Raw genomic sequence first — 26,826 nt, 5'->3', positions numbered from 1 at the left:
AAAAATTTCAGTTTTTCATAAATATCTTGTTAAGTAGGGGCTTGTGACACAACATGCATGGAGAAATTATCAAGTTATTAGAAAGTCCATGGCTCAAAGTCTCCTCCCTAACACCCGCACTCACCGCCTCCAGCTGACACCCTCCCTCCTGCCCCGACCTGTTAAACCCCCAGCAGGGTACTGAGCCCCCCCACCACCCACCCCCTCTGGAGCCATCAGGCCATCCATTTCCCCTGCTCCACTCCCTCTGTCCAGGTGGGAGGTATGACTCTCTGCTGTTCTCTCCGTGTGTGTGTGTGTGTGTGTGTGTGTGTGTGTGTGTGTGTGTGTGTGTGTGTGTGTGTGTGTGTCCAACCGAACCTGTCTAACACAGCCCTAAACAGCAGCACAACACAAGAAGCTGCACTGGGAAATAGACTACGGCCTTTGTTTTCCATTTTTAAACCAAGACAACTGGAATGAGTCACATAAATGCTATGCTGTTAAATCAGTGTAGCATGTTAACAAACAAAGCAATCATTTTGAGGAAAATATTGCAAAATTACAGGCAGCATCCGTCTTTATTTACTGAATATTGCTGTTTACTGTTATACTGTAACTCAAATACCAAAATCTGTCATAGAATCAGTCGGTGTGCTTTATTTACCGTTGTTTTTGATCAATATTCTCTATTTCTGAATCTTTAATTAACACTGTGTATTTAGGCTGAGTTCCTATTGGGTTCAGGGTTAATACAGCATGTAACACTGATAGAAGGAAGACGTTTGAATTATTTTGAAAACTGAAGAAATATTCTGTTTAAAAACATGCACATACCCTTCAAAGTAAGGAACTTGGAGGGAAAAGAACTTGGTTTGATATCAGTACCAAAACTATTTTACAAAATGAAGGAAACGTTTTAAAAACACTGGTTCAGATTTGGTTCTGGTTCTGGCACAAAGAACATAAAACTATTTAAAGACACCAACAGCATGTCAGTGTGTCAAAGAAGCATAGTATTCATTGTTATTAAGAGCCGTCATTGGCTCATATTCATTTCAAAATAAACACACAAGAAGCAACAGTTGGCTCTCACGTCACTCTCATGTTGCCTTTGTATTGTTGTAGCCTGTTGGGGAGGTGGGGGTTGCATCTGAGAGGATGGAAATAAGTTGTATATTTATCTATTTTGTTTATGACCTGGAAACAGGGAGACGTTTAAAAAGCTTGCCGCAGAGTGCTGTATTACGATCGACTTTGGCTTTGGGGTTTCCTCCCGTTTATGAATCGTGTGTACATTTTCATCGAGCATCTGCATCGTCTTATACGTCTGTCAAACTCAGCCGTCGGGCCCCGTGAATGTTCGTAGAACTTTCTGCGGGACTCCGGGGTGCAAACTATCCTGCGGGCTCCGTATGAAAGCTAAGGACTCTGGTTACACGAGGCGGCGAGGAGAAAAAACAGATCCGGAGGAGAAGAAGAAGAAGAAGAAGAAGAAGAAGAAGAAGGAGAGCATCTGCTTTCATCCTCAACCCAGCAGGGGAGAGCTTTGGCCTGTCACTCTGAGACGGACAGCCAGCTGCTGCTGCTGCTGCTCGACACACACACACACACACACACACACACACACACACACACACACACACACACACACACACACACACACACACACACACACACACACACACACACACACACACACACACACACACACACACGATACAAACTTGGGAAAATATACTGAATGTTCTGGGAGTAGCATTAAATCTCAACATTCATCTTGTTTCCACCATTATAAAAGACATATTCCTAATATTAAGTTAATACAAATTAAAAAGCGGAAACAGTAAAGGTTCCAATCTTTCCAACATGAAGGACTTTCAACCCTTCTTCTCTCCTTTAAAGATGACCCTCACACCAGAGGACCACAGCCGTCCAGCTGGACCAGACCCTCTCTAGTTTGCGCTAAAAGCCAAAAACAAGCACCACCTGGGTGTTTTACACTCCATCGTGCACAAAGAGTCATTGGCATGCCTACTACTAGTATATTATGAATCTTTGGTGCCAATTATTGAAGAATGATTTGCACTCGCCATCAATACCGCAGTAAAACCGTATTGAAATCTGACACACATTTGCGTTACAACTTCCAAAAGTCGTTCCTCCACTGGAGGAGGAAGATTCTTCTGACTTCCAATGTTTTATGGAGTGAAACAGCCTTGAAACAGGAAAGTAAAGTCATTAGTCACGTCAAGTTGAATCACCTTCACTGCCTACTCCTGCAAAAAGGGATAACGAGCGCTAGCCGCTTCATTTTTGAGGGAACGGGAAGCCAAAAGGAGACGCAGTAAGATTGGGTTCATGCAGATGAAAGCGAGTGAAACGAGGCTTATTAAGCTAGAGACATGATTGGAGAAGTTTGACACTGCGTCCAAAAATGAGAACCAAAACACACAGAGCAGCGCCGGGACTAATCCATCTAGTAGGAGCTTTCAGTTGTATCTCACAATCTCCATCACCAGATGCAAAAAACATAGGTGTGCAAAAGTTTGTTCCAAAAGTTGAGATTGAAACTTTCAAACTTGAAAAGATATTTGCTCACATTAGGTTTCAATGACAATTGTCATACCAACGCAATAATATTAATAACATATTCATAGTTTTCAACTATGAATATGTTATTAATGTTATTAATGTTATTAAATGATTGATCTTTCCACAAATTGAACCACCGGGATTACTCGACCCTTTATGAACTCATCTTGTCCCAACACAAAAGAGGGGGGGGGCGAGGAAGAGCATGCAAGAAATAAAAAAAATGAAAAGCAAAAGACAAACGAGAGCCGAAGCTGTAGTGACGCTGTAGCAGCTAAATAATAAGGTCCTCCTTTATTAGGAAGATTATTTAGAGCTTTCTGGTATAATTCTTACAGGAACAGATCTGGAGATGGAGATAGAGATGGACATATTCCTCTCAGGCATTAAATTACCATTTGTCCATCTGAAATTAAACCTGCCTTTTGGTGCTCCGAGCGCATCTGTATTTTGCTTCTTCACATAAAACTGCGAGTTGTTTTTTAGGTCAGATTGCAGCAATCAAAGCTCGAACTTTTGGGGTTTTAAACCAGTAGAAACACTGCAAAATTGAGTTTATTTGTAAAGAAAAGAACAGGACTTCCAGCCTCCAGTAACCCTTCTGTCATTCCCTTTACATTCTGACCGCAAAGTACCAGCGGAATAAGAAAGTAATTAACAGAACGCGAATAGGAAAAAGATGTTCCCTGAAAACCCCTGAATCTCACCCCAACAATGAGGACACCTCCTGGGTCAGGTTTCAGTGCGTGGAGCTGCAAACCCGACCGTGGCCCCTTCACAACAGCAGTAACCCCAGAATGTCTGCTGTCATGTTATCTGTTCCCCTATTAGAAGAGGAGGGAGTCACTTTTACACAACCTTTCTCCATTTATCTTCCCCGCTGCTCTAAATGATCTGGACTGGGAATACCCTCAGTGTTGCTGCTCTATGACTCCCCCCCCTCCCCCGCCGAGCCTCTTTCTCTGTCCCTCTGGTGCGATGCCACAGTAAATACTCACTCCATGTCTGGTGATTTAGGATTTGGACTCAGATGGGGCAAGAGTGCCTCCCTGGGGGTCTATTTTAAGAGTCTCACCTAATTCATCATTCTTTTGGTTCTAGCTTACCTCTCCCACGCCTCTTTCCCGTGTGCTCATCCAAGTGCAACTCTCTTCTGTCTACCTGTGTCTGTGTTCTGCCTTCATTTCACAACAACCCAACTATGTTTTAGTGCAAAACCTCGGCCCACGTGTGTAAGTGTGTCGACGGCCTAGAGTCCAATAAGCAAAAGGAGATCTGATGTGGAAATTAAATTAAATTGAGTTACTACTTAACGAAAGAGTGAACCTCTACAAACATCATCGTTTGCCTTCAAGAAGCACAACATTCAAAATGAGTCGACCCAGATCTTCCAGTTTAAAATAGGGTTTCGAACACTATCAGTGCTTTATAATAGAGAAGAAAACTACAAAACTTTAAAAATGCCGGACACTGACAGTAGAAAATCAGATCTTTTATAAGATGATGTAACATTTTATAATCCTTAAAGAGATTTGACACTGAAGTTGTTTTTGAGTGTTTTTACTTCCTTGGATGGAATCTGGAACAAAGTCATAGCTCACTTCTGTTTTCTTCCCATTTGTCTCTTGACTTTACATCACCAGTAAACTACCCATACACCAAAGGACGCGCTAGAGGCTCCATCAACAGTTCAAGTCCTCAGACCTGTGATCAGATACCCTGTATCAGTCCGTTAAAATGCTTAAAATGTTTTTGAGTCAACATTCTCTTTCAATTATGTTCATTTACACATCTCAATGTGTGTGTGTGTTCATGCATAAGGTTGCTCAAGGTTCAGTGTGGTTTTATTGCTCTGAGCCACAGGGGGGCAAACCCCAGTTTATTAAGCTGCTGCTGAGGCCATGGGTCGAATTTCACCTGCAATTAACGTCACACACACACACACACACACACACACACACACACAGCCGTTCACGCGCACAGCTGCTGTCGTTTACTCATCCTACTTGTGTGGGATGCCAAGTCAACATGACGGGAGCTTCTGACACAGTCTCTCTCTCACTAAATGATCTACACTCAGACTAACCTCCTGCAGAGCGCAAACACACACACACACACACACACACACACACACTGAACTCAAGAGATGACATTATGATTATGCAAGGGTGGGTGTGTTGTGGGGCAGCAGTGGTTGAAGGGGTGGGGGAGTTGAAGTCAGGAGGTTCTGGTGATGAAACCTAACGCGCCCTCTCCTCTGCCCTATTAGCTCTCATTTTAGCCTTTTACCACTCCAGCTGTGTTTATTAAAATGTTACAGAGCAGGCTAAGGTATTTATCAGCTCCCTGAATCACTGCTGTAAAGATCCAGGCATGCATTTAACACACGCACACACACACACACAGACACACACAGTACAGGTACAAACACAGCAGGGGGACAGCAAAGCGCTCTTGTGCTTCTAAACTCGTGCTACTCATGGAAATCATAATATCGTTATGTTTATGTGATAATTGCTGATAAATTATATATTTAGCCTATGTGTTGATTGTTATTGTGGCTGTCTTCTATACTTATAAACTATATCTTCGGGTTTTGGACTGTGACCGATGAAATTAACATGATATGATTTATCTAGAAGATAATCAAAAGCCTGAATTAATAATGAAAATAACGGTTGGTTAAAGCTAAAATGAATATTCTCCTTTTTTGTTTTAACTAACAAACAGCCTAAAACCATCAAGGTTGTGAGGCTGAAACTCCCCCCCCCCCCAACACTAACACATCTGATCTCCACAGCAAAAACCACCCAGCGTCCATCAAGCCTCAAAATGTCTTTGAGAAAGTTAACGAGGCTTTTTGCACGTTGCGTCGTGCTGGATGAGCGCCCCATCAACGAGCTGGAGATGTAGACGTACATGTCTAGTTTACTGTACCGAGTCCTGGAGCCTGACCCCCCCCCCCCCGCCGCTGCTGTCACCTCCAAGGCCAAAAACATGTGATGAATGGCCCTGCGCTCTCATCAATCATCTCTGATTGGCCCTGATCTGCTCTGTGATTGGCTAATTAGCCTCATCTGTAACCATTACTGCACAGAGAGGCAGCTGCGGCAGTAAAAAAAAAAAAAAAAAAGGATAAGAAAAATAAAGGAGGTGAAAGAATTACACATCAGGGCTGTCCTGTCACCTCGCTGCCTCCACACAATGCCAGGAATCAAGACAGCTCCCACCACACAGGGGCAACCACACACACACACACACCTTAAGATCGCTAGGAAACACCTTCCCCAAGCCCATTTCACAGATAATTATATTTTCAAAATAAATATGCGAACAAGACAAGAGCAGCGAGGAGGGGTTGTCGGGACTGTGTGTGTGTCAGCGGGTCAGCCACATCTCATCTGGCAACAGTTTCTGGTCCGCTATGCGGCAGCGAGAACAGCTCCAGTCGGGGGAAAAATAAGACGCGGTTATTAGATGTCAAGAGGGGAAATATCTGGTAACTGGGTGGTAGACTGCTCGCCAAACGAGAGCAAGAGGGAGCGACGCTTTGGTGGAGCGCTGGTCCGGTGACGCAGCTTTTCAGGGGAGGAACAAAACATCTAAAAGTAAAAAAAAAAAAAGGTTAAGAGGCGGGAGAGGAAACGGACAGAGAAAGTAAGCCAGTAGAACGGAGTGGGAGAAGAGAGAGACGGCCAAAACCACCAGGCCGACTCCTGCTCCCTCCCAGCCAGCCCTCTGCTCTGCACAGGAAATGGCTCTCTGCAGCCAGAAGGGGAGGCGGTGTAGGTGAGGGGGCTTCAAACAGCTGTACCCACCACGGGCAGACTGGGGGCATAGGCTGAGAGCAGAGGAAGGAGGAGGGAGGAGGGAGGAGGGCAGTCCTTGGTAAAGATGGACAACCCCTACATCTTTATCTGCTCTGATAGTCTTTAGTGAGTGACTGCTGTGGGGTTTCCTTTTCGCCTCGGAAGCAGAAATCAGTTAATTATCGGCAAAATCCCCCGAAAAAAAACACAATCAGCTGAACTGGAAAAATCCAAAGCTTTGAGGAAAATGCGATCAGGAGGATTTAAATAATTCTATCTGCCGATTTAGTACTAAAGCGTTCAGCTCCTGGCATCTATTCCGTAACACCATAATAATAAAAGGACTCCATTGAGAGTAGCTGGGCAGCTCCAGGTCTGTCTGCCTGCCTGGGACGGACACCCGATACCCGGCTGAGACGATGCCCAGCCAGCCGCACGCCTTCAGACGTCGTTAGGGCAGACACACAGCACGCCCCTCCTGCCACCCGCAATCCATCCACGGCCAATTACAAGCAATTTCCCTGTCCTGGGTGGGGTGAGGAGAGGGACTGAGCGAGAGTAAGAGAGGGAGGGAGGAAAAGCAGTTGTCAGCCTAAAGCAGACACACATGGTACTGTTTACAAACTGCCAGTTGTTTGGCTTTGCCATGGTAACACAGTGCTGGACGCTGGACGGATATTTCAAAGTGAGATGGAGAGAGGTGGAGACGAGGGGGGGGGGGGGGGGGGGGTCGTGGTGACAGTCGCGGCCTTTGATGGTCTGCAGGGCGGGAGAGATGGTTCATTTATGCATAATGTACAAACGTCGCCACAAACACGCGTCTGTTTCCCCCCCCCATGCCCCACCCAACCCCATTTCCTCCACCTCCTCATCAGTTCCCCTCAGCACCTCCTCGGGCTTCTGTTTGGCTTCCCCGAAATCTGCCTTTTCCGAAACTGGAGACGCACGGCGAGGAGGTGCCTGATTCACCAGAGCTGGAATGTCGGCCGTTCCCACAGGAAACCTGGGGCGTCTCAAGCCAGGGTGCCCTGGACAGGCGAGTGCACGCGCACACATGCACACACACACACACACACACACACACACACACACACACACACACACACACACAGTGACACAGGGTCGCATGAACAACATAGAAGCTCACAACTGGTCAGTGAGACGAAAATAACAGGAAGCTGAATGTGACCCAACAACTAGAATTTTACTTGTTGAAGAATAAGAAGCAGCCTTGTTGTTTTACATAGTAGCGGACACTGTGTACTGTAAATGACAACGTTGATAATTCTCAAAATTGCAACATTACTTTACTATACTACAGTTTCTAAGGCCGTTGGGATGAGGAAGACAGCACTATTGACCATTTTTCCATTGACCTCTAAAATTTGATTTGCGTTTCTTCCACTCCGCCTTGAAATGCCGCACCTTCCTGTAACCTCACATGTGAACTGGACTTTTAATTCCAATATCGACACATAATATATATACCATGCTCCATTTTGTCAGATGTGAATCAGTTTGTGCTAAATATCCTCCGACAAACGAAAAAGAAAAATAATTTAAAAAAAAAAGAGCTTCCATCAAGTCAGACTTCCTCCCACAGGAGCCAAATATAATATACTGTGGATACGATAGATCTTGTCTTGAGGTATCGGGCGGTGACCGCTTCACTGACGCCATCTTCGCCTCCGCGACCCGCCTCTACAGCTTGAGACGCCGCTTTTCCACCCGGCTCTGCTCCGACGCAGTGACCCCCGCACTGAGATCTGCAGTTAAAGCGAGGTTACCCGCCGTCACCTCCTCACCCCCGCTCCCATCTCAAAGAGCAACCCCCCCCCCCCGCCACCGCCACCTCCTAATAATAACACGGCCCGCGGTGAGGGACATGGCAACCCGTCGAGCCTTTCATCTCAACAGTCGCACACACGTGTTCCAACCTTAACCTATCTCACACTTTGACACACACATGTAGGAGTGTGCGTTTCCACACACACACACACACACACACACACACACACACACACACACACACACACACACACACACACACACACACACACACACACACACACACACACACACACACACACACACACACACACAGGAGAAAAATACACATATTCAGAAACGCTGAGCTCCGTCTGCTCCTGGACGTGGCGACCCCACTGTTCGTTTCATCTTCCCACTCCCTTCTCTGCTTGCTGCTGGCACCATTACGTGAACACAAACACCATATTTCTGTCATCGTCCCCAGGACGCAGCATTCCCTTAATATCTCTCTTTCATTCCGCGGGCGTTCGGGGAATGGCGATGGGGGCCCTGAAGGGATCTGGGACATGGGTGAGTTGTGGGAAACCAGAGTGCAGTCTGTGGCCTCACAGCATGGAGCCCCCTCTCTCTCTCTCTCCTACCCCCCCCGCCCGCCCGCCCCCTTTCTTTCTCTATCTCCGTTTCTCTTTTGGCAGGGAATCACAGGAGGCTTCATGCAGATCGCATACTGCGGCCTCAAACGATCTGGGAAAACATGGCCCCGTTAATGCTACGTGCACATCTGAACCCTGTTCAACTCTGCAGCGGCGCGCGCACAGTTTGTGTCTCTTTCTCTGGGACCGTGTGCGGTTAGGGTTGTGTGTGTGTTTTACCTCCACGTAGTCTTTGGCGTGGCCCCAGTCCCTCTTGGAGTCCAGGTTGCCCAGGCTGAAGTTCTCCAGTTGGCCGATGTGAATCTTTGCCACGGAGCGGCTGATCTTACGCGTCACAAAGTTCGAACCTAAAACACATAGATTGAAAACGCTTCGTTTACACGGGGTATAAATATTACAGAGGGTTAGCTGGGTCCAACACACACAAACAGAAGATCGGTCAGAAACGGAGAAACAAACGGAGGGCAGATAAGTGAAATCAAGGCCTCCTCATGGAAGAGATCCCTACCAAACTTCCACACACACACACACACACACACACACACACACACAGCCTTCCAAACCTCCTCTACTGCTCCAAATCCTCTTTAGCCAAAGCAAAAACTCAAATCGATTCGTTACCACCTCACATTTCAGCCACTAGATCCTTTTAGATTCCTTCTCTCTCATTTTCCTCTCTAATTCACTATTTCAGTGTCAAATCTGGGCTGGATGCCGAGACAAATGTCAGAGCATCAGCCTGTCTGCACCAAAAAGAAAGCAACAGGAAACTGCCGCAGAGAAGAAAAAAAAACACGACAACCAAACAGGACCACCCAGCTTCTGCCGGTGCGGCGTCCAGTCCAGAATCACCACATCTGCCAGATCGGCCGGCGGTGCTCCCCGACACACGTGGCGGTATTATCTGCGGGAGAAGAAATGGGCTCCTAATGATCATCTCTGTGCCACTAGAAGGGTTAGAGACGTTTTTTTGGGTGCTTCTGGCAGGACACCGAGGGCCGGTGTCAGGTTCTCTGTTCCTGCCGCGGGGGGAGCGATGCCGCAGAGAGCCTGCGAATAAATGCGCCAGTCCTCCAACCCAAACATTCTAGCGTTATTACTGATGGAAATCAACACTAAATATTAGGGTGTCATGTCTAATAATGCCACCGCCTTAGTCGAAACATGCTTATTAGAGCTTGAGGAGTTCAACTGTGGCTCGGCTCTTCTGCCTCGTGTTCAAAAGCCAAAAACGGCAGATATGTGAAAGTTTAATTTCAAAAAGGAAAGCATCAAAGAGTTGGTTATTTTGAGCACACGCGTCATCTCTGCTGTACATACATCTCCCACAACCTTGCGTGAACCTATCGGAGACCTCTTAAGAGCTCCTACATGCTGTATTTCTTTTTAAAAAATGTTCCCGTCTGAGATGAACGTTGCCTTTTAGCTCTAGTCCATAATAGCGCGGCTCTGTCTCCACACTGTATCACTGTTGCCCTGACATGGAGCAGAGCCTCCATTTAGACACAGGAAAATCCCATGAATCCAATCATGCGAATGCACCAAATTTGTAGTAATCATTTCATAGGAAAGCGACAGCCTCGGGGCAGGCTGAGCAAAAACAGAACCAGAGAAGGTTAAGACGCGCTTATTTGAGAAAATACAGCATGTTTGTGTGTCGGGAGCGCGGTCGCACGGCCCCCGTGTCGACGCTGCTTTTGTCGCCACGTTGAGCTGGAGTTTCATAAAGTTTAAAAGAGTCTTCAGACTTTCTCTGGATTCAAAATCCGACGTCCAAACCCTGATGGTATTCAGAGTTCTGTGACTTTTGTGATGAAATAGCATGTGTCTATAGAGCGTAGATAAACTGCGGATGGAAACCCCCTCCGATGTCAGACCTGTCCCGTCTTTGCATGATCGTCTCATCTGGCCCCCCCCGGGGGGGCCGTTCTCCAAGCTGGCAGGTCATCCGTTCTGACAGATACCACTGACTGTAGTCAAATGTTAAGCTGCAATTATTCATCTCCTACTGACGCATGCATGATTGTCAGCTTTGCTCTCATCCACAGCAGACGGGCTCACCACCCTGTGAGGGATATTTATTTAACATTCTCACATCCTAAATCTGGTGCTCAGATGATCCGGCAATCAGCCGATGGGACAGATACCTAATCGACAACTATTTTTCAGGGGAACTCCGCAGATTCATGGGGAATGAATACGCAGCTAGAAACAGCTGACTATGTTTTATGTGGAGGAAATTCCTAAATAAAAACACTTTGTTTATCCCACAGGTCTATCTTATTGTGGGCATTTTAACAGAGAGCCTGTGTTACAATCTCTGGAAGTGAAGCTTTAAAGAAATGGGTTGAGGATCTCATGTAAAAATGCTATGGAGCTGCATTATGGGGGGTGAAGAGTGTTTTTGTACGTTGACCATTGTTAGGGACTGAAAGCATTGTTAACTTTGACGTTTTTTTTTTTTTTTTTTTAACCAGTCTCTTGTGAGTCTTGAACTTGATCGAAATGCATTTTTTTATTTCTGGAATGCTTTTTAAAAGTTTCATTAATTATTTTATCAAGCAAAACAGTCTGCATCTTGACATCCACTTTCTGCTTTTGTTTTCCATTATTTCTCGATTTTATGTTATTGTAAATTAAATATTTTGGGGTTTTCGATTATTGGACTGACGAGCATGTAGTTCTATAATTTCATTAGTTGCATCTCTCTATGGTATTTTGTATATTAGGACCCAGTGGGGCAAGTAAAGGTAACATGAGCCATGATTGGTAACGATCGTGAATTGGAACGCAGGGGGTTTGATTCAGGTTTGCAGGTTAAACACAGGTTGTCTAAACTCTGCGGGGCCGCGTTTGCTCTTAAAAAGGTGGCAGAAGGATACAGTGTAGCACAGTACACCCGATGAGTAATAAAGTCCATTATTTCCCCCCCGAGCACACCTGTAGTCTCCCTGTAAAGCTCACACCTATGTTTGGAGTGGCTCTGCTCCCTGCCTGCTCTAATTGGTGCGGTGTGGACCAGAGCGTGGGCCTAATGGACCGGCCTGCCTGGCTGTGGACAAAGCCTTCTCTGTTACTGGCCCCGGGTGTTAATGTGTTTCCTTTACTGGCAGCGGCACCGCAGGACAGCCAGGGGGAGGGGGGGGGGGGGAGGCAGGCGAGGGGAGCCGGAGGGGGAGCTAACAGGAGGTTTTCGAGCCCAAACGGGGCATCGGTGGCCGTTTAACCTTGCCCATGGCCCGGCGGAAAGTCTAATAAAACCACGGGCCGTGAAAAGTGAGCAGACAGCAAAACCCGTGCCAGAAATGGACACTCAATCTCTTTCTCTCTCTCTCTCTCTCTCTCTCTCTCTCTCTCTCATTCTCACTCAACCGTTTCTTTTCTCTCTCTTTTTTTTTTTCCATCACTCCTTTTAATTTTTTGGCCAGAGAAGCAACAGGAAAAACGTAACACACGGGGTTCGTTGGCACAGCTGGGCTGAAATGTAGGGAGAAAAAGAGGAGGAGGAGGAGGGTAAGGAGAAATGTGCAGAGATGTCTCCCATCCAAAGCCAGGCCATGTGGGCCCAGACAGGATGGGGACGGGAGCTGTCAGCTGGGGGGCTCGAGTGTGTGTGTGTGTGTGTGTGTGTGTGTGTGTGTGTGTGTGTGTGTGTGTGTGTGTGTGTGGGGTGTGTGTGTGTGTGTGTGTGTGTGTGTGTGTGTGTGTGTGTGGGGGGGGGGGGGGGGGGTTTGGCTCGACTGGCCTTTACTCAACAGGTTCTGTTGTTAGAACCATGCTGCTACAGCAAGGTGACTTATGAAGTCTGTCTTCAAACTGTGTGACGGCCCAGCCCTCACTGTACGCACTCAAGACCTCCAGACGTCTGACTCACACACACACACACACACACACACACACACACACACACACCCCTATATTACCGTCTGTGAGCGTATTTATGTGCGTTCACTAATTGAGATTCAACCGCGGTGTGATTTATTCAGATCACTCTTCTGTAACATTTATTTTGCAGACATAATGTGTGGTTATGGCTCAGCCGAACGGCGAATAACCTCTGGAAAACCTGAAAAAAAGATGGAGTTTATTCAAGTCTTGAACCACGTCAAACATTTATCAAGTTGATCTTTAATGTTATATTTGCACGGGTAGAAGATCTACTTCCTTCCTAAGCCAAGTCTCCTGTTCCAGTTTTAGACCTATGGCGTATGTTTTTCATTACCACGTAAATCTGCTCCAAGGTGATTTGCAGGATGTTACTAAGTTCTCCCCTTTTCTGAATAAAAATGTGGAATGACTCGGTAAGCCAGACTGCTTTAATGAGCCCCGTTCCAAAAATAGGACGGTGCATCGCCTACTTTTCTTAAAAAAAGTCAAACACAAAGACTCATTCCAGGTATTTTCCAGATATTTTGCGGTTGAGTCATTTCTGTCGTGAGCTTGTCTGAACTGGCCACGTTCTGAAGCTGGTAGAGAAAAAGAAAAAAAATAGCAACAGAGAACCCTGAGGTTACCTCAACACAAGGTTTAGACACCTGTTTTGGACTTCAACCAGAACTGCAAATCCCATAATCCCACTCTGTCTTTGACCAATGGCCCAGGGGAGTGAAGAGCATTTGTGGTAGAAGTGGAAAATGCAACCTTAATTTCCATCTCCACCCCCCCACATTTCAGGTTTTAGGTCGACCCTGTAGCCCCGTTTACATCTAAACGAGTGTGTCCTCATCTCATACGCATCTCCTTTATCTATACCGTGTTATGAACCAAATACCTGACTTTCAAGAGTGATTCTGCAGGAGGAATCTTCCCTTCATCGGGGATTGGCCAAATTCCACCCGGGCCAAAGACCTGTCAGTGTCTGCCATCGCTGCTATTGCACAATTCACTTTCTGACTGATCTCTGGAGCCTCGACGAAGGGAGAATATTTGCGTTGCATCCAAGAGAGGTCATGCGCTCAGCTCCGCCAACACAGCGTCTATTCACACCTGACAGACCGCTGCCCTCGTTCTGAGCTGACTCAACCGACGGGGAGGGTGCCGAGAGAAAGAAATGCAATGCGAGGAGGGCTGGAATGGGGCTGGAGTGGTTGCGAAGACAAAGACGGTTGCGGTTTTTTTATTGCGTTGTGATGCAACAACAAAAAAAAACGGATGGATGGCACACAGTGTGCTAAGGTGTGGGGAAAGAAAGGCAGAGTGTGGAGAAAGAGAGGGGAGTAGACGATACATGTTTTTCTTGAGCTCGAAACACTGACAGCACCACCTCCACATCGCGGAACCGAGAGCGAATGAGTAGTATCGAAAAACAAAGACGTCATTGCGTCTGGCAGCATCCTGTAGTGTGACTAAATCAGAGGTCTGTAGAGCGATATTTGGGGGTTTCTATTGTCCGATAAGAGGTACTGGCAAAGGTTGAGAAAGGCGACGGGGAGCCCTGAACTCGCGGTGTAATTAGTGCCGCTCAAAGCGAGCACTCAGTCAACAGGATTGTTGGATACTATGGTGATCTGGGACAACAAACACCGATTTGAGGGCGTCGATGGGGATGAGTAAAAGGTAGAAACCTAAACGACCATGTGATGGGTCTGAAACCAAGACGGGCGGAGGCGGAGGGAAGCACCTTTTTTCGGCCACGTGACACAAAGCGGTGGAAAGTATGGAGGAGAGAACTCCGTCGTCGGCTCCGCTTCGAGGTGTCAAGACTCTGCTCTTCACCTCGCCACAGTTCAGCTGATGTTTAGACTGCTCTCACTCAGCCTTTTTCTCATCAACACCCGGCGAAACGAAAGACCGAAAAACAAAGAAGTGTCCGCTCCGTGCCGGGTTCCTTCTTACGAGATCATTCCGAATCCCCCCCCCCACCCCTCCTGACCGAGTCGATCTTATTTGAAGATTTCCTTAGAAAATAACCTCTCCGATAAATGGAAAACATATCCTCTTGCAAATCTATCATGCGATCTGACCTTTTGGGCTCCGTCTCAACGAAAGCAGAAAGTTGAAGCCAAGGCATGTAGCGGCTCAGCGGCTGTATGTGTATGAGTATTCGCGGGGCAGCATTGACTTTGGCAGTGCTATTCTTACTTCCCCAATGCTAACTGGTCTCCTCTCCTAACATAACAGTATATTATTCTATACTGCCAAGCGTGAACCACAGAGCAGCTCTCAGGCTGGAGAGATGGATGGGACTTCCCCAAATAAACCAGGGGGATTAGCCTACAACTGGAGCTGGTCAGTAGCAGCACCGGTGGAAACGCGCGCAAACAATATTACTGGTCTGATTTACTACACAGACTTGGATCAACACACTGCTAATAGCTATATATTAAACTTTCGGTTTCGTCTTTTATTGTCAAAATTAGATTTTTCGGGGACTTTGAGGTGCTTGCTGATATGACGACCAAATAAACATATGAACTGGTTATTTGCACAGGCTTCACTGCTGATCAGTCATGCCAAGAGACTGTGGAGTAATGCACCGTCTCATGTGTCAAAGCAATATGGAGTCTATTTCGCGCCCCTGCTAACGCTAATCCCCCTCTTCAGAGTCAATGTGAGGGCTATTTATTATGGCTAACAACTAAGCTAACCCGAGAGGAGCTTTGCCGCGGTGTGAACTGGCCGGCAGATGCAGGCTTCTGTTTGCTTTGCTTCATGCTGGATTTCCATCGGGATATTTTTTTCTTCGCGGCCGTCCGATTCTGACCTTTTCGCTGCAGAACAATGGAGGCCGGCTGTTTATTGGTTGAACGGTCAGGTGTTTATGAGAACTGTAAGAGAAACCAGAAGGGCATTCCTGCTGGGATTAAGTCATCGTGGGCGCTCTGAGAGACAGAGCTCCTTGTTGAATCCTACAGACGGACGGTAAGTCTGAGGATGGAAACTGGTGTTAAGCGTCACTTCTCCGTCTACAGCCGCCAGACCAGACCGCCCCGTGTGACACGCCACACCACGCCACGACGCGCCACGGAGATGATTGGCCGGTATGTTGGTAAGGTGACTTTGGCAGACGCCATTGGAGCAAAAAACTAACCCAGAAAGGCAAAACTTCTATTTGTTTCTCAAACACAGGCACACACACAGCCACTGGCACCTTGGGACAATGACGTCACAGCTTTTCCTGTGTGTGGGAGGGGGGTGCGAGAGAGTGGTGATGTCAGGGCCACCGACGCTGACGTCATGGACTTCCTTCCCTCATTAGCGACTAATTATGCAGAGGTACAAGTGGTGCGTATAAGGAAAGGAGGGGCAGCACACAGACAATAAATAATCCTTTATCTCTCTCTGATACAAGTGCGTTAACACACGTAGGAACACAAACACAGAACAGAGATGTTCAGGGTGTGGCTGAGAGCAGAGGAGAGGAGAACATCCTTCTTGCTCTCTGGTGATCTGCAATATGTATGTTTTTTTTTAAGTGATGTCATTGGTTTCGGTGGGAAATGTTGCCAAATCACTTGGGAATCAAAGAGAGTAGCCAGTAGTGTGAATTTATGGATTTTTAAAATTTTGTATATATCAGTGATATATTATTGTGAGTTGTTGGTTCAGTTCTTACTGTTTGAATTTGTGTTTTTGTCTTTACCTGGGTAGCCACCGTCATAACGGCTGAATTCTTGTATTATATATCTTAGATTGTGACTGAGAGGACACTATCGATAATGTTGAATTCAAGAAATATTATAGCATATAATATAATATATAATAATATAATTAATAGTGGAGCACGGTCAGCTTCACTCACTACTTTTTCTGGCGTGAGGGTAGAAAACACTCAATGGCTTGAATCAGCATCCAAGACCCCAGGAGTGACGTAAAGGTGGATCAGTGTTCTCTCTGTACAGTACACAGCTACGTATCTCACGCTGTGTAACGTGCTGTATAACCTCACACCCCAACAATGACAAACTGTGCCGTGCGGGTGTTTCGCAGCTCAAAGCATTGACGCCTCCCCTCTAAAGCACCTCCTGTGTGTGAAGGAGAGCGCGGCCAAACGCCCCCTCGGCGCGGCAGCGGCAGGGTCACGGCGGCGGGGGGGGGGGGGGGGGGGGCCTGGGTAAACACTGGCCAATCCAGCCAACACAAGCGCCACACTGGGTTGTGCAAGGCAGCAGCGTGGGACATCTGGCCACATCACAGCTCAGCGTTCCTGCTTTATGAGCGACGACGGCCGTAACTCTGAGAATAGAAGTGGCGGGAGTAAACCCAATGGCCCGCTGCAGTAGTGCTGACTGTGGAAAAGGGGAGGATGAAGACGTGAAATGAAGCGAGGGCGAGCGAGAGAGCGAGCGAGAAAAAGGAAAAGAAAGGAATGGAAAGATAGAAGCCGAGTCAAGAGAGGGAGATGAAAAAGAGCTGACGAAGGACCAAAAGGCTAAGGGAGTGTTACAGAGGGAGCGGAGAGCTTTGCCCTTATAAGGTCATTGTGTGGAAAAGGACACACGCGTCTCCGATTTCATAGTTTCAGTTTGTTTATCTCGAAAGCTCCAACTAATGATTACTTCCATGATCAATAACTCTGATCGATCAACTGATTTATCGTAAATCGCTAATATTGTTTTAGATACATTTTCTGTTGATCTCCACGGCTCCTCCCGTCATCCAGCCCATTCTTTCTTCCGCATCACACATCCTTCCCCGACGGACTAGCTGTCCCTTACAAGACCTCGGACGGCGACCACACCGTCTCTGCTGAGCCGGCTGTAAAAGCGCACCAGTTCCCACACCCATCTCTCTGTGGTAACCCATTAGGGTTTACTGGCTGACCTCTGAACCTCGGCCAGGGTCGCGGCCGGGGCCTTCATTATAGGGGATAAATCATAAACACCTGAGCGGCTGACCTGGGCTCAGCGCTGGGGCTGCAGTCATGTGGTATTCATTTTTGGGTCGCGGCGGCGTGTAAATCGGGTTAAACCAGCGCCTGCGACCCTCGGGGCTCAGGGCGCATATTAAAAATGTGACCACAAACGACTTACTATGTGTCAGAATGCGTGCGATTGTGTGTCAAGTGGTTATGAGGGACCTGGCTCCACCAATAAATGAATACGACTTTATATAGAGCATGTAATTGAATACTCAAACAATGGTTTACCTTCTGCTGAACGGTTTTATTGTGGATTCAGCCTGTTACTCTCGACAGGTGATGTCATTTTTTTCCACAACCAGAATAGAGCATCTAGTTTGTCAATAGGCCGTCTGATAAAACATATTGGCAGATTTTTGACTGCGAGAAATAAGCTAACTTAAATTAATCCATTCAAGTTAAATGTTCAATGTTTTCTGAATAAAGTGGTGTTGCTCTGCCTGATCATTATAAACAACAGATGGCACACAGGAATACTTCAATGTATAAAAAACCTTCACTAGCGGTTTAATGAAAACACTGCTCAGCCCTAATGTGACCTTTAATACGGCTCTTTGAGCGGCACATACTCCTGTCTTCTCCTCTATTACTATCAGATGCTCCTCCAAAATCTCATTTCCACGCTGTAGGACGAAAAACGGCTTTGTGGGGACATCGAACAGCAGGATGCGTGTCGTGCTGCGAGCTCACCTCTCCTCGGGCTCTCGTGGTTAAAGAGGATCCCGTTGACGGCGAACATGTTGTAGGCCTCTCGAAAGTTCACCACGATCCAGTAGGCGTAGAGCTTCGCGGCACCTGAGAGGAGAGGCGGAGGAAACATATTAGCAACAGAAAAGGGGGGGGGAGGAGAGATATCACTTCACACAAAAACCAAACAAGCACCAGCACACCTTCCACACTCACATTTTATTCACTAAATCGACAAAGGAAACTTTCACACAGCTATTAGCGTGGTTCAGTGATACTGAGTGACAACCTAAGCAGAGAGAGAGCGAGAGAGCGAGAGAAACACTGATCCTCTCTTCCCAGAGCTGCAGAGAGAAAGATTGTAAGTACACTACATGTCACATTTGAACACAGCGGTACCGCAGATCATATTTCAACGTCAGGAACGCGAACCGCAGACTCCTGCTGATTGACCGAAAGCAGGCTTGCACAGAAAGTTCTCCCCTCTCTCCCTCTTACTATCTTCCTCCTCCTCCTCCTCCTCCTGTGATGAGGGGAATACCAGAGCAAGCAAAGGGAGGCGCCCGTTGATTAAGCAGTAGGTCAGGATGTACACTGGAGGTGAAGGGAGGGCGCCGTGCCCCACCCCGCCCCCATCCCAAGTCTAATTAATAGAGGAGCAGCCCTCCTCGGGATGGTATGTGCCTCCCATGCAGCGTCAGATTGAGTGCTGACAGATGGGGAAAGTGTCAGCGAGGAGAGCATTTAGACAACAGAGAACATGAAACCTGATCGCTCACACACGTGTACTGCCTGCCTGCATGTGTGTGTGTGTGTGTGTGTGTGTGTGTGTGTGTGTGTGTGTGTGTGTGTGTGTGTGTGTGTGTGTGTGTGTGAGAGAGAGTGTGAGAATGTGTGTGTCGAAAGTGAGTGCTGAGTGCTGAGGGTATAAAGGTGTCTTTGTTAAAGTGAGAGCCACTCCAGTCTTCAGTCAGACGCTTTGGCCTCGGGGTGTGTGGAGAGCTCAAATGCTGCCTGAGCACTGAAGGCCCCCCCCTCCCCTCTATTTCACTCAGTCACTAACACACACACACACACACACACACACACACACACACACACACACACACACACACACACACACACACACACACACACACACACACACACACACACACACACACACACACACACACACGGAAAAAGTGCTGCGAGGAATCAAGCAATCTGTGTTTGTATGCCCTTACATGGCCATAGGCAATGGTTTGACGAATGGTGCAAGGTAGAAAATGTTAGGTAATCCGTGTGTGTGTGTGTGTGTGTGTGTGTGTGCGTTTGCACATGGATCTACAGTACATTGCGTATGTGTGTTACCGTAAGGTGAGCGAGGGTAGAAGGGCGTGGTTTCCTTCTGAGGGATCTCCTGGACTTTGCCGTAAAGCTCGCTAGTGGAGGCCTGGTAGAATTTGACGCTGTTGGTCAGGCCGCACGTCTTCACGGCGTCCAGGAGACGAAGCGTACCGACGCCGTCCACGTTAGCGGTGTACTCGGCCAACTCGAAGGAGATCTGAGAGCGAGAGGGAGACAGGAAAAGAGAGGGAGAGATTATTAAGGGACCTTTGGTAGAAAGATTTCCTCTACTTATTGACAACAACTGGATGAAAATAACACTGCAGTCTGACAGTCAGGCCTGGCATTGCCACAGAGTTTGCCCAGTTATCCGTTCGGCCTGTGCACAGAATATACCTAGACTTAGATACATGCGGAACGTCATCGGAGAACGTGTTGTTTCTGGAGTCCATCAGAAACGATCAGAAAGCTCATTCCTCAAAACTAAACACTCCAACTCCCAGAATGCCCGTTTCCAGTTTGCTGAGGGCCAAGAGGGGAGGGAACTTAATGAACACTGGGGGGGGGATTAACTTTAAATGAGGAATGGATGTGCGTGTGCACGACCGTGTGCGCGTGAGACACCGTGCACTTGGACTGTGTGCGTGTGTGTGTGTGTGTGTGTGTGTGTGTGTGCAAGCGGCCAGGCCGGCCTCAGGCTTCAAATCAGGCGTGACGGTTAGAAGCCGTGCTGGTTAGTGGTCACCACACCTGGAGCCAGCGGCATGAGCCCCGTCTGTACGGAGGAAACGCGGTGGCCCTTTAGTGCTTCCACGTCGGCGCTGCACACTCAGCCAGATAAAGACCCCTTATTTAAAGCTGGGGCCGAAGAACACTGGGCCTCTATTCCACTCAAAGTCCATACACACACATGCACTGACACACACACACACACAGAGCAGGTTTGATCAGGTTCAATTACACTCAACAGCTCGGTGTAATTACCGGTGACGCTCCACTCACTTTGCATTCTGGCATTTACATTTACATCATTTAAAAGTGAAAGTGAGGGGACACCTTATACGCCTGCATATACTGTATGTCACATTATGACGAGTTACACAGCAAACACAAGAGGTGCACGCAGTAACAGCAATACCTGTGCTATAGAATCCAACCTAGAAATCACTACAAGCTCAAAAAGTGACAGTTGAATGAACGCACTAAAGGTAGACTGTTATTTACTGAGGAGATGATGAATGATGTCCATCAAGATGTCAGAGGTTTGACTAACTGTTGGCCAACCAGCCTCAAAATGCTTCGTGTGCAGCTATTTCCAGGTACAGAAATAAGAAACTAAATTGTAGCAGGTGTCGTCCATTTTCAGTAAGAAAAATTAAATGATTTAAATCACAATTCTAGGTCAATGTCGACTGGTTCGGATGTAAGGAGTTTTATACATCTATTTTGAGCAGACCTCAATCCAGCAGTTATTTTATTGTCATATTACCTAGACAACATTCAATTCATCAAGTTATTTTGTAGTCTTTTAATCTTTAAAATCTTCAAGTCTGACCATGAGCAAAAACAACCAGAAGTATTTCATCTCTAATGATCTGACAACAAGGAACTCTTTGTATTTAAAAAAAAAAAACGTACTCAGGAAATGTCTGGTTATATATAGTGAAAAATAACAACAAATCTCAATGTATTGATTTACTGAATATTTGTGAGTAAATCACTGCAGAAGAAGAGGGCGCAACAAGACGACGTGAAAGAGCACCGATCCAACCTTCAAACGGTGGGGAACGTGATAGAAATATTGAGTCGTGTGGTAATGTGAGGAACATTAACGCTCTGGACAGATATGATGACTTGGTCTCTGCAGTGAAGTCACACGCTTCATGTGTGTCAGGATATATTTGCTAAGACGGTTTCCTTTGTTTGTCAAGTCAAGTTGCGTTAACACAGAGGACACATTTGTAATCTTGTAAAGTTCCCGATTTTGATGTGCTAGTGCTGGAGCATATTGATGAAGCCTGAACCTGAAACAGACAATACCTGCTTTCATGTTCAGTGAAGGAGAGGGGACACACACACACACACACACACACACACACACACACACACACACACACACACACACACACACACACACACACACACACACACACACACACACACACACACACACACACACACACACACACCATTCCCTCTCCAGCAGACATAATGTAATCCAAGCTCTCTCCGGTCCACCTCCAGCCCTTCCTCCCTCCTCCTCCTCCTCCTCCTCCTCCTCCTCCTCCTCCTCCTCCTCTTCCTTCCTTACACATTGCTCCTCCTGCTTCGTCACTGCTCACTCTCCCTGGACCTCATAAACCTTATTTTATGCTACTATAGCACCTTCCTGACCGACACCCCGTCTCTATCCTGCTGTCTGTCTGCGAGTCCCTCTATTCCACACACATAAAAGAGGTCTGCAACACACACACACAGACTCTTGGTATCAAAACCAGCTGAGAGGGGCAGGGTCGAGGACGCCTTGACAAGTTAAATCAAACAAATTGCCTTAATGCCTCCATTCTCTGTCATTATGTAATGCAGGGCCTGAGCGCTGACGGTTTAAAGGCCAGACGTTTGTGTACACCTCTGTGTGTGTGTGTGTGTGTGTGTGTGTGTGTGTGTGTGTGTGTGTGTGTGTGTGTGTGTGTGTGTGTGTGTGTGTGTGTGTGTGTGTGTGGACTGCTGGGCCCCTCGGTCAACCTGGCAGATATTGTTCTGTACTTGGAAGTCAGCCAGGTTCTGTCAGCATTGGGGGTCCGCCGCCGACCCGGGAAAAAAAAGCGATCTGTTTAAAAGGCTTCTAAATGTACAGGATATACGTGCTGCATTTAGTGGTTTCATTTCTTTCCTGCTCACACACGGCCTGTTGAAATGCATGCTTGGAACTGGGGAATGCGCGTGCGTGTGTGTATGGCACGCGCTCACATACAGCAGAGTGTTGGTGTGTGTCTTGACAGATGTATAAATATGAGCTACATTTATTCAGCCGTGGCCTCCCTCTGCATACCTGCATGGCCTTCCACACACAGGGTAATATGAAGGCATTAAACTGTATATATACACAGTGGTGAAGGAATGTAGAGCTCTATTGTGCAATCAGAAAAAAGAGAGCAAGTCAATCAGTCAAGAGCACAGAAGCAACGTTTGTGAGGTGATGCACTGGTATACATAACCGTATACACATGTAAGGTTAAAGGAGTAACCCTATTCACATCATTTTAAGCAATTTGACCAATTCTTATGGTTGATAATCTGAGTAAAGATCATTTTTGGGAATCTTCATAGTAGTGTCATTATCTTTATATTGTTACATCATTACAAAAAGAATAATTAGTTTGGCAATATATGAAAATGTTCCTATTTTTGCTATTTTCTGTATGATAATTATATATATATATATTATATTATATATAATCCCCCAATTTGACATCTGCTTATAAATCATATTAGTGATGAATCAGATGATAACCCTAAATATGAATTCAGTTAATCTGGGGCACATTAGACTTCTATTTTTTTATCTTTTTGCAAGTGCATTGTTTTTGGGATGTAAATTTGTGTTGAAATATATTTCTAGTTGTCAGTGTTGCTCAGTGTCAGTGTTCCGGAAAAGAAAATGTTCTGTTTTTTCAAAAACTGCAATTAACTAATTAAATAATCTGTATCCACAATATGGATAGCACATTGCTCTTTCCTTAATTTGTATTATGTATGCACTTTAACAATGAACATTTAACTGAAAACTGTGCATGCACATCAGAGAAATGCTTATTTTAGAGCTGTGGTAAACCGTCATCACACATGTGTGCGTGCGTGCGTGCGTGTGTGCGTGTGCGTGTGCGTGTGGGTGGGTGGAGGGTTTGTTGGGAGAAACCACAGTCAATTACACCTTTACTCATCACATTTCAGGCCGACTGAAATTAGAGCAGTCGTGTGTTAACAGGACAAAAACAAACAGGCTGAATTCCCTCCAGGAGAGATGGGTTTGGACCCAACCTGGCAACCCACGCACCGCCAGACAGATCAACGACTCCGCTTTCATCGACTAAACTGCAGCGTCACTCATCTGTATCGTGAAGCCAAGACATAGACCCCACTTTCCCCGGTTAACGTGAAGCCTTAGTGCAGTTTTCCTTCGCATCAGTAATCAGAAGGTGGGAATAATGGTCGGGCGAAGCGGGTTTCAAGGTCGTAATTTGTGTAAAGCATTGCTGCGCTAAAGACGTACCATAAAGTAGATGGCCCGGGAATTCATTCTTTGACAGCACATTAAAGTATGCAAGATTATGTTTTAAATAATAAATAAAAAAGCATGATGTTCATTTAGTAAATTACTGTCCCATATAAAGTAAAACAGAAGGTAAAGCAGGGTATGCTTTGGGGCGTGGCTACCTTGTGATTGACAGGTCGCTACCATGGCGGTCTCCGTGAACTTTAACCCTATCACAGCGTGTTTTCATGAAGTGAATTGTAACATTTTAGTCGCTTAAAAGTGTTTTATTCAGCATTCAGTTGTACCTAGCTCCCCCCTCTCATGTCACTTGTGGTTGCAGATAAACAAAATGGCGCCGGCCCAAAATGCCGAACCCGAGGCTTCAAAAATGTAGTCTACAAACCAATGGGTACCAGCTGGATATGTCCACTTCTTATACAGTCTATGATTTTCATGTTCAGACTGAAGGTTGACAGCGTTATTATACACAACACATGCACCGCTCTGCAGAATTAGAATTACTCCACAATTGTTCCATGTTTTCGCTAGCTACCTGCCGTAGCCCACATCCGTAGCCCACAGAGACCTGCCATAGCCCACAGAGACCTGCCATAGATTGTCTTGTTTGAAGGCCATCCACTACACAGTGTCTTCAATGGACTCCGAAGCACATTCAGTGAGACTGAGGATGCCTCAATGTTCTACTGAACGACTGAGAAGGTCTTTTGTTCCAGCAGCTGTCCGATTTTTTAATGAACACCTTTAGAGGTTTGTATCTTTCTGATGTCAATCATGTTTTATATGGCATTTTCTGGTGTTATTTATTCTTTGTAATGTGTCTTTGTCTTTTGCGTACTGTCGTCTGTATGAGTTTTTGGGTGGCAAATGAGTTTCCCCACTGGGGATTAATAAAGTTTTTCTAATCTAATCTAATCTAGCCCACAGAGACCTGTCATAGCCCACAGCTACTGTTGCTGTGCCCACTGTCCAAACAGAGCTGCATCTCCATCGTCATGTGTTGTGATGAAACCTGAGGGGAGAAATCTCTCCACCTCCAGTTCTATCTTGTTGGAATTGTGTCACCAAGCTTGTCTGCGCATAAACACACACACACACACACACACACACACACACACACACACACACACACACACACACACACACACACACACCTGTTAGAAAAACAAAGTGCTATATTTTTCCTTGCAGTGTGCCAATTTGCCTTTCCCTAAAAAACAGACCTAAAACAATTCCAAGGAGAGTAAGAGATGTACGCGGTGAGAGACAGGCAGAGCGAGACAGAGGCGTTGATGTTTGACGTTGCGTCATCCAGCTGGAACGCGCGTTGGCCTTTAGAGTGTTTCCTTGCCGAGAACCTAAAGTTTTTGAAAATATCACTCCCCGACTTACGGTAAACTACAGGTATCTCACACTGCAGCCACTGATTCAACACATTACAAGTCACAATTTCACAAAGAATGCAGTTCATACAACACACACACACACACACACACATACTGGTGACTTGCCAAGAATTCCTTTGCAACCAAAGTCCTTTATATTTAAGCCGACAGCCTTCAAATGTCAGACACGGTGACAAGCGGAAACAATACAAGCCTCCAAAGAGCGTTGATTACAGAGCGCACCTGAAGGAAGTCCAAACAGCGAGTTTATTAATAGAGCGTCTGTTTAACATGAGAACCCAGAATAGCTCAACAGGTTTACATGACTTGCTTTATAGTTGGGTTGATGAAGGGTATCACTTTACAGGAAACGGCTAGAATGAAAAAGATGCTTGTCTTTGTGTACAAAGACTTAAAACACTTCCATCTTGACAATTTCCTTTCCTTGACTTGGACTTTTAAAACGAAATATTTCCTCGATACAAAAGCTCATAGTATACTTCCCACGCCTGCATGGCCACAAAAGGGTCTGCATGAAATTAATTTAATCGTCTGCAAATGTTCGCAAGCCCAAAATACACAAACACAGTCCTGCGTGAAAGGTCGAAAGGATGAAAATTGTGAGCTGCGGTATCGTCCAATGTGAACGTATTTCCAAGGGACAGTGGGCTGTTATAATAAAGCAGGAAAGTCACTTTTAGGGATCATTGTTTGTATTGTGAATGCATTTGAAGAGCTATGAAGATTAGGCAAAAGAAGAGCTTAGTATGAATGCAAAGGAGGCCTGCAGAGGTGGTTTCACATCGCAATTATGTGAGCGCACTAAACAACTACCGTATACTTATCTGAAGCTGCTATACGTCGTAGCAGCCACAGGGTTTTAGTTTGCTTAGTGAACAACATTTAGCGATGCAAAACCTGTCTTGGTAGTTCCAGGGCCCTCAGAGAGCTGCAGGAACTTGTTTTTTTGGGGGGGCAGGAACCGGCTACATTTGGTCCCTGGTTCAAATCAACTCAATTTATTTGTATAGCCCAAAAACACAAATTTGCCTCAGAGGGCTTTACAATCCATACCGAATTTGACGTCCACTGTCCATGGACCCTCGCATCGGAGAAGGAAGAATTTGACATGTGTATATATTCACCCCGTGAAACCACTAGTTTAGTCATTAAAGCTCAACTTTACTGTGAAATGGATGAAAAATGATAACTGATGTGTTACTTTTCAGACAGAGAATGAAAAGCAGCAGCATGCTTTGAAACCAGACGTTCCTCCCTCATTCACTCGGGTGTTTCTTTTATTGTGTCTGTAGAAAAGAGATCGTTACAGAATGTGAGGCCAGACACTGACATCTTGAGCTAAGAGAGCTTAAAAGATACCGTTAAAGAAATAAACCTAAGTACCTTAAACGTGGAGACAAATTCAAGATCAACATTAATTTTCTAAATCAGGGATGTGTACATGGCATGACAAGCATCCACC

General features: G+C 46.2%; 1 protein-coding gene across 1 annotated transcript in view; it reads right to left on the bottom strand.

The window, feature by feature from the left end:
• The window catches only part of gmds (GDP-mannose 4,6-dehydratase), a 138,978-nt gene that overhangs the window by 74,679 nt on the left and 37,473 nt on the right, over positions 1–26,826 (bottom strand). Inside the window, exons 5-7 of the mRNA XM_079158472.1 lie at positions 19,707–19,899; positions 18,357–18,461; positions 9,026–9,153 (exon numbers count right to left, since the gene is read on the bottom strand). Coding sequence (XP_079014598.1) covers positions 9,026–9,153; positions 18,357–18,461; positions 19,707–19,899 — 426 coding nt within the window. The remainder of the gene's footprint in view (positions 1–9,025; positions 9,154–18,356; positions 18,462–19,706; positions 19,900–26,826) is intronic.

This window comes from Pholis gunnellus, assembly GCF_910591455.1.
Source record: "Pholis gunnellus genome assembly, chromosome: 4".
Lineage (NCBI taxonomy): Eukaryota > Metazoa > Chordata > Actinopteri > Perciformes > Pholidae > Pholis > Pholis gunnellus.
The sequence above is the reverse complement of the archived record's forward strand: the minus strand, read 5'-3'. Positions and strand labels throughout refer to the sequence as shown.